General features: G+C 43.5%; 1 protein-coding gene across 1 annotated transcript in view; it reads right to left on the minus strand.

Annotated features, from left to right (window-relative positions):
- Positions 1-14,595, minus strand: part of LOC137422204 (protocadherin-16-like) — a 169,954-nt gene that overhangs the window by 11,413 nt on the left and 143,946 nt on the right. Inside the window, exons 9-11 of the mRNA XM_078772677.1 lie at positions 7,130-7,305; positions 5,610-5,709; positions 4,950-5,098 (exon numbers count right to left, since the gene is read on the minus strand). Coding sequence (XP_078628803.1) covers positions 4,950-5,098; positions 5,610-5,709; positions 7,130-7,305 — 425 coding nt within the window. The remainder of the gene's footprint in view (positions 1-4,949; positions 5,099-5,609; positions 5,710-7,129; positions 7,306-14,595) is intronic.

Raw genomic sequence — 14,595 nt, forward strand, 5'->3', positions numbered from 1 at the left:
GAAATTTCTGAAGCCGCGAATGCGGAGAAAGATCGGTGCTATTTTATGGGTGGAAACGCAAAATCTCAAATGTATTGAGATATCACCAAAGAAGTGAATGTATCCACAAGCGGTCAATAGCGAAACTACCAATGCTGAACCCGTGAATGAGTGTACATGAGGAGAGAAAGCAGCTTTGTTTGGGTGGAAACTCAAAATCACAATTGTATTGAGAAATTTATGAAACTTCCCACCCAATTGAGGACACCCACTGGGTCCCCAAAATGTTCCACATAAAGTTTGGCGGGGACCAAAAACTGAGGGAGTAGTTTGGGGACAGACAGACAGACACTCCTGCTTTAATATATATGTACTTTTTTTTTTATACATATATATATATATATATATATATATATATATATATATATATATATATATATACATCGAGGGTATCCATAAAGTCTTTGTGCAACTTTAAAATTTTATAACTTTTGCTGTTCCCATAATAGCAACAAACTATTATTGGTGTGTGAAAGTAAAATTCAACGTCTTTATTCAATACAGTTAAAATTTTTAGACTTCAACATAACATCTTTCGTAATACATCCTTCAATCCGATTTTCCAACTTGGTAAACACATTCTCCACTTGCTTCTCAGTAATGTCATTAAATTACATTTCTGAATGTAGCCCTAGGTTCATCCAAAGAATGTGGTTTTGAAGAGTAAACTAGTTTTACATAGCCACATAAAATGTACTCTAATCGGGACACATCAGGTGAACGAGGTCGTCAAGCAATTGGTCGATGTCTCCCGATCTACTTGTCTGGGAAGACATCATTCAAGAACTGTCACACATTCGTAGCATAGGGGCAGGAGCCGTGTTTTGCTGGTACAAGGTGATATGGGAGAGATTTAATCGTCTTACACCAGGAACCAAATGCGGTAATTGTGGTTGTTTACTTTACCACTGATTTAGAAGTTGCCTCATCAGAAAAATATCAATTTGTCAGGAAACGCATGGAATAGTGGATTTAACAACAGCAATAACAACATCATCAATAACAACATTACCATTAACAAAACTTGATGAATTGTGCTTTCATATGCCATTTACAGTATTTTTTAAAAACATAGTCAAGGCTTGTGCAAGAGCTAGAACACGGAACGGATCAGGACACACCATAACAAAAGGAACAGCAGAAAGGGAAGGGGAAATGCCAACAGTAGGGCGGAGGTTGACGGACAAACAAGGGATGCGGGTAACAATAAGGGAGAACACAAGGGGTGGACAACATGGATGCATAAGCAAAATTTTGGGGTAGGGGCTGGTTTAAGGGGTGTAGAACAGATCATGTTTGGGATTGGGGATGATCTGATGTGGTGGTGAACAGCTGCCTTGAAGACCTGGAGGAGAAAGTGAGATTGAAGAGAATGTGGAAGTTGGTTCGACAGGTGGAAAAAAGAGGAACGAATGAGTGGTGGTGAGCAATGATCCTGGATTTTGAGGGCTTCAACAGAAGGGGGTTGATGGTGGACCATGTAGACTCATTTTCATCATGGGAGATTCCAATGATCTTGAAGGCCCTGGTTTCCAAGGCGTCAAGATGAGAAAGATGTTGAGACAGCGGTGCCAGCCCAGATGGCAGAGCAGTACTCCATCAAGCTGCGGATGAAAGCCTTGAAGGTGAATAGGAGTTCAGGTGTGTCAAGGAAGGACATTGCATGATGGAGGATGCCCAGTCAGTGGCTGGCTTTGCAGGCCAACTTTGAAATGCGGTTTGCCTAAGAAAGAGCATGGCTGGTAGTGAGTGAGTGAGAAGTTCTTAAAGAGGATGGTGAAGAAAGTAGATACGAAGGTTTTCCAACACGATCCCTCTCAGAGAGAGATAGTGTGTGGGATTTCTCAGGGTTAAAAATCGTAGTCCAAGTGTTTGACCAGCTTGTGAATCCATGAAAGTCTGAAGAGAGGGAAGAGGCTGCACTGTATTGCACTGTATTGGTGTACAGTGTGACCTGTCTGAAAGATGAGGGAAGTCACAGCAGAGGGTGGAGTCAATTAGCAAGGAGATTTTACAGAGAGCCAGAGAGATCATTTATGAATATTAGGAATAGGACTGGACCCACAACACTGCCTTGGTGCACACTAGCCTTAACAGGGAGAGAAGATGAAAAGATTCCTTTGAAGGACATGGTGGTTCTGAGAGTAGATGAAGTCAGACAGTCTGGAGGGCAAGGCAGGATGCCTGACTATGAAGAGCTCAAAATATGTCCAGAGAGATGGCCCTGATCTCATGTCTGATATCGAGGGCCTCCATCCATTGTTGGGTGAGTAGAAGCAGCATGTCCGAGATGGAGCGACCTGGTCTGAATTAAAATTGATGATCTGAGATTAGGCCATTGGACAAAAGGAGTGATTTTATGTCACTGCGATAATGGATTCCATGACCTTGCTATTTGGAAGTGAGTTGATAAGTTTGTAGTGAAGGGGATCAGTTTTTGCATTTTTATATGTTGTGCAGATGATGTTGCCCGGTGTGTACCCAGGTTTAGAATAGGTACACCGTATCCCTTTGTGTCGTAAGAGGCGACTAAAAGGGTTGGCGTCTGGAAGGGCATCCGGCCATAAAAACATTGCCTCAAAAAGAGAACCATGACAATTACAACTACATATGGGCAGGGTACAGCCCGAAGTACCCCGTGGTGGTCCCCACTCCCTCTCGTCAAAACTCAAGGTGGGGAACCTGATTGAAGCAAGGGTGGAAATCACTCCATTTATGACGACGAAACGTCTGATGCCCGACGTGGAGATCGGTTTCTGAGGTTTGGGACATGGAATGTAGGGACAATGACAGGGAGATCAGGAGAAGTGGTGGAAGTATTGGTCAGAAGAAGAGTGGACATATGTTGTGTGCAGTAGACGAGATGGAAGGGAAGTGGTGTGAGAATGGTGAAGGGTAGGCAGGGACAGAAATACAAGTTTGTGTGGCAAGGGTGCCCAGAAGGCATGAATGGTGTTGGTGTCCTGTTTTCTGAGGAGTTTGCAGACAGTGTGGTGAGTGTGACGAGAGTGAGTAAAAGGTTGATGATGGTGAAAATGATGATTGGAAAGCTCTTGGTGAACGTCATCTCGGGATATGCTCCGCAGGTTGGTTGGAGCGATGAGGAGAAGGACAGGTTCTGGTGTGCAATAGAGAAGCTGATGGAAAACGTGAAAGATAAGGAAGTTGTTGTGGTAGGAGGAGACCTAAATGGACATGTGGGAATGAGTATGGACGGTTTTGAGGGAGTTCATGGAGGTTACGGATATGGTGTGAGAAATGGAGAAGGTGAAAGGATTTTGGAGTTTGCTGATGGAGCTGATTTGTTGATTTGTAATACTCAGTTCCAGAAAGAGGATAATAAGCTTGTTACATACACGTCAGGTGGGTCGACGACAATCGTTGACTACCTGCTGGTGCGTAGGCGAGATAGGGGGCACCTCCGGGACACAATGGTGATCCCGGGGGAGGAGGCTGTTTCACAGCACCACTTGGTTGTCTGCGACATAATGGTGAAAGGTGCGAGGAGAGCTTGGCGGGTGAAGTACCAACCGAGAATGAAGGTGTGGAGGTTGAAAGAGGTTACAGTGAGGGAGGCATTAAAAGAGAGGCTGAGTATGGTAGAGGTTGATGTGGTTGAGCTTGAAAGTGGTTGGATGTCAATGAAAGATAGTCTGTTGGGAGCCGTTGGTGAGGTATGTGGATGGACAAAAGGACCACCGAGGCACTCGGAAACATGGTGGTGGGATGATGAAGTTGGAAAGAAGATTGACGAGAAGAGGAAGAAGTTCAAGGAGTGGCATAAGGCGAAGGGTATGGGGGCAGAAAAGGCAGAGCATGAAAGTTATAAGGCAGCCAAGAAGGCTGCAAAGAAGGAGGTAGCAAAGGCGCAGGAGGCATGCAGGAAAATGTTCGGAGAACGCTTGGATTTGGAAGAGGGTCAGAGAGCGGTATACAGGATTGCAAAGCAGATAGCGAAAGAGAGGTGAGATGTGGTGGGGGTGAGTTGCTTGAAGGATGAAGTGGGACAAATCGTTGTGGACCCAGATGGAATTAAAGGAAGATGGAAGAGATATATGTAAATGATGTTGAATGCAGAGAATGAATGGGATGGCAACATAGAGAGTAACCCAGTTTTAGGACCGGCAGAGAAGATAACCGAGAAGGAAGTTGAGGAAGCGATAAAAGAAGCGAACAATGAAGAGTAGAAAAGCGGGAGGGTCGACGGTATACACACACACACACATACAGGTATACAGGGCTGGCAGGATGGCCTAGAGTTATGCACACTTATGGTTTCAACCTCTGCCCAGCTACAGATAGTCATCCTGGTGTTTCAAGTGAAGGGTGGTTCACATCAATGTCCCTTGGATGGATGTTAAACTGGATATTCTGTCTGCCAGCATTAGTTGGTGGATGTGGAAGATCCCACTATGTCCTTCGCGAAGACTAGATGTGCTGTCACCAGCACCCTGAACAATTACAAATTCCTGCCCTAACCTACAGAGGCCAATCCATCAACGGGAAAGCCATGCCCTCAACCAATGATGGTACTCGCAGACATGTGCTGCATACTAAATAAGAAGATGCACAGTTATAAACATTAAACATAGCACCTCTTCAATGTAATGGTGACCATGAACCATTGTACCACAGCAACACTTGAAATACCCATCTTAGTGTTCACCTAATGGTGTACTCACATCCAGATGCAATGTAATGCCCGTGAAGGCACCAATCTGAGTTTATAGTCATGCAATGAATCAAACCCAGATTAGACACCTCAAAGGTAATCACTGCACCATCCTCTTTGACTTACTCAAAATAAAAACTTATCTCTGGTTTCTCTTTTTTTTTTCATCACCTTGAGATGAAGTTCTTGATATTTGACCTTATTAGTACAATGTGGCATATCTGTATTGTGGAGATACCTTGATTTGCAGCAGAGCCTCGGTGCGCAGTGGGGGTGTGCCACCATCATGCACCTCAAGACGAAGGGAGTAGGAACTGCGCGTTAGAGTCTCCGCTGTTCGCAACTCGCCAGTTTGGGAATCCAACAAATACTGCTCTGAGCCATCACCTGTGAAAATAACAGTTTAAAAAAAAAATGAAGTCCAAAAAGTCTCAAAGTGTCATGAAGTGCTCCATTTCAATGATCGGTGACCACAGTAACAGCAATACAACTTATCACATCATCTGCTTGGTCATGCTTTGCAAAAGGAAATGAAATTAAGAGACTTGCGTAAAACCGACCATCCGGACACATTAAATATGCATGCGCTGGACAAGAAACGAGACAAAAGAAAAAAAACAAAGAAAACAAGTTTGATTTGTAATACTAGCTAAGCATGTCCGACCAAGTTCCTAAAGTATACACAAAGCCAATTTGGCCATGCTGCTGTCTGTGTCTGTTCAAATGGTAACGTGGTGGGTCTACGCAGTGATGGAGTTCTGAATTATATTCCCACAATTATACAATCCCCCCCCCCAAAAAAAAAATCGAATTCTCAAGCTTTGAATATGGAATGTTCCAGATGGAATATTCCAATGCTTATTTGTTACGGATACATAATGTTCTTTCTTTATCATACTCGGCAGAAGGCTGAAGGAAAACGTTCCGTTGTTGCCGGCATCTGGGTCAAAAGCGCTCCGCGTGGCGAGCCAAGTGCCTGGGGGACTCACATCCAAAACCTGTGACAATAAACACGAGGAACATGAGAACTCCTCATTTAAACACAGGGATGAATTTCCACATTTAACTTCAAAGTTCAAATGTTGCCATTTGTATGAACAGAAGCGTAAATAGCACACGTATTGACGATTCACTGAATATCGGCACTTAAACGATAAGAAAAAAATAATAATAACGTGCCATCGCAGAAAATTCATCGTCGAAGAAAAGTTTTTTTGTTTGCCAAATTCATAACAAAACTAGATGGTATTCATAGAATACTTACCCTGCGCAGTCAACTTGTTGCGAGTCAACTCTTCTGTTTTTGAACATTTTTGTTCTTTGATCCAATATGGCTGCCAGACCACGTGAGCGATTACATCATAAATTTATATTCTCTAATATAATTGTTGCATAGATCACGCTCAATACATTTCAAACTGATCAGACTAAGCGTTGTCCCTGTCAAATGATGACGTCATAATTATGGCACCAATGACGTCATCGTTAACAACACCTATTCCCCATATGGAGTTCTTTACAATGAGCCATGTTTCAATTTTTTCCATGCAGCGGTTTTGGAGATATAGAGGTGCAACATTTTTCGGTTTTTCCAAGATGGCTCCTGTACCATATGACTTATGACGTCATGATTATCATTAAAATATTCGAAAGGAGGAGGCGCTCCTATGGTGAAAATTTAGTGTCCATCAGACCAACAGTTGCTGAATTTTTTTTTCATAATGATCGGATGTATAAGTGTTGTATTTGTCGAATTATGACGTCATAACGAAGGCACAGATGACATCATCATTAACATATCTTATTCCCCATGGGGAGTAGTTGACAATGAGCCAGGTCTCAATATTTTCCATGGAGTGCTTTCAGAGATATAGAGGTGCGAAGTTTTTCCACGATGGCGCCTGTACCACGTCACCTATGACGTCATAATAATCATTAAATATTCTACAGGAGGAGGCCCTCTTATGGTGAAAATTTAATGTCAATCGGACCAACGGTTGCCGAGAAAATGAATTTTTAAAATGCAGACAGTGCGGCACACGTGTGCAACTGAATGCTTAACCCCGCTTTTCGCTTCACGAGCGCAGGGCAACAAGTGATGAAACCCTCAGGTGAACAAATAATGCAGGCACCACATTTTGGTAATACTGGTGTGTGTTTTTCTTCTGTGGTTTGCATTACTTTTTCTGAATAAACTCAAATGAACAAGACAAATTATGGCACGTTTGACCTCCACTTATGGTACGTTTGAAAGCAAAACCCAACATTATTGCATTATTCTCAATTAGGAGTCCTCATAACCCCAACGCTAAAATTATCCCATAATCTATCAACAATGGACACCCACAGCTGGTAATTGTAGAGCTGTTGATCTCTCCAACCTACGGCTCGAGCACAATGAACTAACACCCGACTGACCTCCAGTGTGTCCTGTCCAGGGTAGAAATTGGGCGGGTTATCATTCTCATCGAGCACTTCGACCAGTAGTGTTGCAGTTGCGGAGAACAATGGAGAACCAAGGTCAGAGACAACCGCAATGAGCCGATAGAAGGTGCAGGACTCACGGTTCAAACTCTGCGTCGTTACCAGTTCTCCTAATGATGACAAGTGACAGCGAAATGTTGAGACAAGTTAGCATTCAGTCGGTATTAGACAATGTCAGAATTGAATTAGTCTTGGTGACAAAACACAACAGCCAGGTAGTAATATTGCACAACACTCCCTCCCTATTCCATCTACAGTCGCTGCATGACGTCATCGCTGGGCGCCGATGAGGGTCCGGCGATGACGCGCACCGAAAGGGAGTACTCAGTTTTCACTCCGTTTGTTTTCTTGTTTGTTTATTTGTCTGGGCGATATCTCAGCACCTTTTGAACTTCGAAGCTGATACTTGGAGATGACAGTGACCAAGTGATTTGGCTATAAAGGGTATGATTGATTTATTAATTAATCAACTAATCAATTAATTATATAATTTTTCGATTAATTGTTTAATTAATCAAAGTGATAGATTCAGATGAAACAGTGGTGGGTTAGGAAGGTATGCCTAAAGCCAATTAATCAAGAAATTAATTATTTTCTAATTATTATTTATTTATTTTAAGCACACAATAAATCAATCAATTTATTGGACAATGCTCCCTCCCAATTCCATATCCATATGCTGCAAGGGGCATCTCTGGGCACCAAAGGCGCCCTGGAAATGTCACACACTGGAGGATATGTTATTTATTTATTTGGCATGGGGGTGGTGTACCTTGAATATAGCTCGACATGTATTATTTAATTTTAACTTAATTTTACATTAGTTTCATGAAAACAAATTTCTTCCAATCTTCAATGTTTATAGTTATTTAAATTTACATTTATTTCATTATGCATTTTAAAATTATTTATTTTCACTCAAATTTTCAAAAAAAATTTGGTATCAAAACAAGCTAGTATTCACTCGGTATCAAAACAAGCGAGTATTCACTCGGTATCAAAACAAGCGAGTATTCACTCGGTATCAAAACAAGTGAGTATTCACTCGGTATCAAAACAAGCGAGTATTCACTCGGTATCAAAACAAGCGAGTATTCACTCGGTATCAAAACAAGCGAGTATTCACTCGGTATCAAAACAAGGGAGTATTCACTCGGTATCAAAACAAGCGAGTATTCACTCGGTATCAAAACAAGCGAGTATTCACTCGGTATCAAAACAAGCGAGTATTCACTCGGTATCAAAACAAGCGAGTATTCACTCGGTATCAAAACAAGCGAGTATTCACTCGGTATCAAAACAAGCGAGTATTTACTCGGTATCAAAACAAGCGAGTATTTACTCGGTATCAAAACAAGCAAGTATTCACTCCGTATCAAAACAAGTGAGTATTCACTCGGTATCAAAACAAGTGAGTATTCACTCGGTATCAAAACAAGCTAGTATTCACTCGGTATCAAAACAAGTGAGTATTCACTCGGTATCAAAACAAGCTAGTATTCACTCGGTATCAAAACAAGCTAGTATTCACTCGGTATCAAAACAAGCGAGTATTCACTCGGTATCAAAACAAGCTAGTATTCACTCGGTATCAAAACAAGCTAGTATTCACTCGGTATCAAAACAAGCTAGTATTCACTCGGTATCAAAACAAGCTAGTATTCACTCGGTATCAAAACAAGCTAGTATTCACTCGGTATCAAAACAAGCTAGTATTCACTCGGTATCAAAACAAGCGAGTATTCACTCGGTATCAAAACAAGCTAGTATTCACTCGGTATCAAAACAAGCTCGCATTCACTCGGTATCAAAACAAGCTAGCATTCACTCGGTATCAAAACAAGCTAGCATGCACTTGGTATCAAAACAAGCTAGTATTCACTCGGTATCAAAACAAGTGAGTATTCACTCGGTATCAAAACAAGCTAGTATTCACTCGGTATCAAAACAAGCTAGTATTCACTCGGTATCAAAACAAGCTAGCATTCACTCGGTATCAAAACAAGCTAGTATTCACTCGGTATCAAAACAAGCTAGCATTCACTCGGTATCAAAACAAGCTAGCATTCACTCGGTATCAAAACAAGCTAGCATTCAGTCGTTATCAAAACATGCTAGCATTCACTCGGTATCAAAACAAGCTAGCATGCACTTGGTATCAAAACAAGCTAGTATTCACTCGGTATCAAAACAAGCTAGTATTCACTCGGTATCAAAACAAGCTAGTATTCACTCGGTATCAAAACAAGCTAGCATTCACTCGGTATCAAAACAAGCTAGCATTCACTCGGTATCAAAACAAGCTAGCATTCAGTCGTTATCAAAACATGCTAGCATTCACTCGGTATCAAAACAAGCTAGCATGCACTTGGTATCAAAACAAGCTAGTATTCACTCGGTATCAAAACAAGTGAGTATTCACTCGGTATCAAAACAAGCGAGTATTCACTCGGTATCAAAACAAGCTAGTATTCACTCGGCATCAAAACAAGCTAGTATTCACTCGGTATCAAAACAAGCTAGCATTCACTCGGTATCAAAACAAGCGAGTATTCACTCGGTATCAAAACAAGCTAGTATTCACTCGGTATCAAAACAAGCTAGCATTCACTCGGTATCAAAACAAGCTAGCATTCACTCGGTATCAAAACAAGCAAGCATTCACTCGGAATCAAAACAAGCCAGCATTCACTTGGTATCAAAACAAGCTAGTATTCACTCGGTATCAAAACAAGCTAGTATTCACTCGGCATCAAAACAAGCTAGTATTCACTCGGTATCAAAACAAGCTAGTATTCACTCGGCATCAAAACAAGCTAGCATTCACTCGGTATCAAAACAAGCGAGTATTCACTCGGTATCAAAACAAGCTAGTATTCACTCGGTATCAAAACAAGCTAGCATTCACTCGGTATCAAAACAAGCTAGCATTCAGTCGTTATCAAAACAAGCTAGCATTCACTCGGTATCAAAACAAGCTAGCATGCACTTGGTATCAAAACAAGCTAGTATTCACTCGGTATCAAAACAAGTGAGTATTCACTCGGTATCAAAACAAGCGAGTATTCACTCGGCATCAAAACAAGCTAGCATTCACTCGGTATCAAAACAAGTTAGCATTCACTCGGTATCAAAACAAGCTCGTATTCACTCGGTATCAAAACAAGCTAGCATTCACTCGGTATCAAAACAAGCGAGTATTCACTCGGTATCAAAACAAGCTAGCATTCACTCGGTATCAAACAAGCTAGCATTCACTCGGTATCAAAACAAGCTAGCATGCACTTGGTATCAAAACAAGCTAGTATTCACTCGGTATCAAAACAAGTGAGTATTCACTCGGTATCAAAACAAGCGAGTATTCACTCGGCATCAAAACAAGCTAGCATTCACTCGGTATCAAAACAAGTTAGCATTCACTCGGTATCAAAACAAGCTAGCATTCACTCGGTATCAAAACAAGCTAGCATGCACTTGGTATCAAAACAAGCTAGTATTCACTCGGTATCAAAACAAGTGAGTATTCACTCGGTATCAAAACAAGCGAGTATTCACTCGGCATCAAAACAAGCTAGCATTCACTCGGTATCAAAACAAGCTAGCATTCACTCGGTATCAAAACAAGCTAGCATGCACTTGGTATCAAAACAAGCTAGTATTCACTCGGTATCAAAACAAGTGAGTATTCACTCGGTATCAAAACAAGCGAGTATTCACTCGGCATCAAAACAAGCTAGCATTCACTCGGTATCAAAACAAGCAAGCATTCACTCGGAATCAAAACAAGCTAGCATTCACTTGGTATCAAAACAAGCGAGTATTCACTCGGTATCAAAACAAGCTAGCATTCACTCGGTATCAAAACAAGCAAGCATTCACTCGGAATCAAAACAAGCTAGCATTCACTTGGTATCAAAACAAGCTAGCATTCACTCGGTATCAAAACAAGCTCGCATTCACTCGGAATCAAAACAAGCGAGCATGCACTTTTTTTTTTTTTTTTGAATACAGAATCGAGGCTCGTGAAAGAGCCAACATCTATCACACAAACAAATCAAACAGACAAACAAAATATATGAAAAGAGGGAGCTGAAGACAAGATGGGGAGAGAAGGGGAAGCACACAAACACAACATGTGAGAGCAGGGACATCGGGAGATGTGTGGGAGGGAGAGGGCTTGGGGGGAGGAGGCGTGGGAAGGGGTGGGGGGTGGGAGAAGTATAAAACACAAGGACACCAAGGACTTCCAGGAAAGAAGTTGGAATTTCAAAAAAGTGGATTTGGGGCGAAATTAGCGGGGGTAGAAAAGATCAAGGTTTTGGATGGGGGAAGATAAGAGATGGTGGTGAACAGCTGTTTTAAAGACCTGGAGGGAGGAGTGGCATTGAAGAGAGTGAGGGAGTTTGTTCGAGAGGCGGGAGAAAAGAGGAATGAAGGAGTGAAGGTGAGCAGAGAGTCTTGATTTTGGCAGTTTAACCATAAGAGGATTGCAGGCAGATCTTGTGCGACCTGTAGGAATATATGAGGGACAGAGCCCAGAGAGAGCTGGGGGGGGGGGGGGGCAAGGCCGGAGAGGAGTCAGTAGAAGACGGAAAGACCACCAACCTGCCTGCGGTGAGTGAGTGAAAGGCCCTTGGAGTTAGCTTCATCGCGGGAGATTCCAATGATTTTGAGTGCTTTGGTTTCAACAACGTGAAGACGAGCTAGGTGTGAGGCAGGAGCACCAGCCCAGAGAGGAGAGCAGTATTCCATTGAGCTGCGGATGAAAGCCTTGTATGTGGTGAGGAGCTCAGGTGTACCAAGGAAGGACTTCGCACGACGGAGGATGCCCAGTCGGTGACTGGCTTTGGAGGCCAGATTTGAAATGTGGTTTTCCCAGGAAAGATCATGGCAGATAGTGAGACTGAAAAGCTTGAGTGACAGAACTTCTTGGAGACGATTATTCAGAAAGTGGATGGGAGGGTTGTCCAGTCGGTCTTTTCGGAAAGACATCGTAAGAGTGTGAGATTTGTCAGGATTGAAAGACATGTTCAACTTGTTTGCCCAGTCTGTGATTTTGTCCAGGTCTGCAGAGAGTGAGGAGGCTGCAGACTGCCGATCTGAGGGATGAGGGATGAGGAACGGAGCGACAGAGAGTAGAGTCATCAGCAAAGAGATAGAGAGGATTTTCGAGAGAGTCAGAGAGATCATTGATGAAGACCAGGAAAAGCACAGGGCCCAGAACACTGCCTTGGGGAACTCCAGCCTGAACAGGAAGAGGAGATGAGAGAAACCCATTCAGGGCCACACGTTGACTATGACTAGAGAGGAAGTCCGCCAGCCATGCGTGGAGATTTCCATGGATACCAAAGGAGGAGAGTTTGGTGAGCAGAGCGGGGTGCCAGACCGTATCGAAGGCACGTGATATGTCGAGGGAGACTGCTCTAATTTCCTGTTTGGCATTGAGGACCTCCATCTATTGTTGAGACAGCAGAAGCAGCATGTCCAGAGTAGAGTGACCTGGTCTGAAACCAAATTGATGATCAGAGATCAAGCCATTGGAGAAGAGGAAAGATTTCATATCCGAAGCAATGATGGATTCCATGACTTTGCTGATAATTGGGAGAAGGCTGATTGGTCTGTAGTTGCTAGGATCTGTTTTTGCACCTTTTTGTGCAAAGCGGTGATGTTGGCTGATTTCCAAGCAGATGGCAGATGACCTTGAGCAAAAGAGAGGGTGAAGAGAACAGAGAGATGGAGTGAAAGAGCGGAAGAACAGGATTTTAGGACCCGTGGGCTGATGCCGTCAGGTCCAGTTGCAGAATCAGAGTCGAGGGTTGACAGAAACTTTTCCACCTTGTCAGGAGGAAAGGACACAGACTCCAGGAGCAGTTGGGTACGACTGGGTTTGGTGGGTACAGAGAGGGATGGGTTTAGGACACAAGATTTAGAGGCAAACACAGAGTTGAAGCATTCAGCTTTTTCACGTGCGGAGTCAGCTGTGTAGCCATTTGAGGTGAGGGAGGGGATGGAGGGGGAACAAACACCAGAAACAGATTTGACCAGATGCCACCAGGATTTGGAAGAGGGAGACATAAGAGAGTTCGGTTCTGAGAACAGAGAGATATTGTTTCCTGGCTCTCCTGAGGGTGGACACACACTTGTTTCGGGCTTTGTGAAAGGAAATGAGATTTTCTTCCGTTGGATTTGCTTTCCAGGAGACGAAGGCAAGTTGTTTCTGGGCAACAGCCTCACCACAAGATTCCGTGTACCATGGACGGGAGGAAGGGTATGACAACTGAAGACGAGATGGGATAAATCTGTGCATGAGAGAGAGCAATTTACTTTGGAAGAATTCCCAGGATGAGTTGATGTCAGAGGCGGTAGAGATGGGAGACCAGTCCAGATGATTGATGGCTGCTTGAAGACCGTGCCAGTTGGCCTGAGTGAAATGCCAGACTCGTCGACGCTGAGGAGGCTCTCTGAGAATGGTCAGAGAGATGTCCACTTTAGCAAGCACATGATCAGATGAGCCGATTGGAGCAGAAGAAGAGCAGCAGACATTTTCAGGGAAGTTAGTCAAAACCAAGTCCAGAAGAGAACATGCTCCGTTGACTGAGATCCGGGTCGGGAAATTGACAGATTGTGTCAGTCCCAGTGAGTCGCAGAAGTCCTTTGCTGAGGAGCCATGGCTGGTGAGAGAGGTACCCACACCCAGCCAACTGGCATGCTGACAATTGAAATCACCACATGTGAGTGAGGAAGAGCGAGTTGGGATGGGTAGATAGAAGTTGGTCCATATTATCAGACAGCGAGATGGAGATGGAGTCATCACTGTTTGGTGGACGGTACAACACACATATGAACAAAAGGTGGGAGCGAAGGGGAAGCCGTAGCCAGAGGTATTCCTGGGGGTGAGGTGGAGAGAGGGCAGTGCAGGTCGAGTGAGGAAGAGAGTTTTTTTTATAAAGATAGCAACCCCACCTCCAGGACGAGGCTCAGGTCTATCATACCGGAGGAGGGAGTAACCTGGGAGAGATACCAAGGAATCAGACATCATGAAGGAGGAAAGTTTCTGTTGAGCAGATCACATCTGGTTTGTCAGAAGCAACCTGTATGGAGAGATCAGTCAAGTTTGAGCGAAGGCCCCGGATGTTTGAGGTCCATACCGTTAATGAAGAGGAAGGGGGAGCATCGGATACAGAACAGGGGGGTGAGGGGTAGGGTAAGATGTGGAAGAGGAGGAAGAGGTAGGGAGAGCTGTTGAAGGTGTGTCAGAGATTTCGGAATAGCTTGGAGAAAGGGAAGGATGGGGCGGACAAAAGGTTTGATGGTGATTGGGTGAGGCATAGTGAGGCGTTATTTGAGGAGGGGGAAGAGCGAGGCAGAAGGTTGGGGGAGATGAAGGTGAAAGTTGGAAG

This window comes from Myxine glutinosa, chromosome 2 (assembly GCF_964187855.1).
Source record: "Myxine glutinosa chromosome 2, kmMyxGlut1.1, whole genome shotgun sequence".
NCBI classification, from domain to species: Eukaryota; Metazoa; Chordata; class Myxini; order Myxiniformes; family Myxinidae; genus Myxine; species Myxine glutinosa.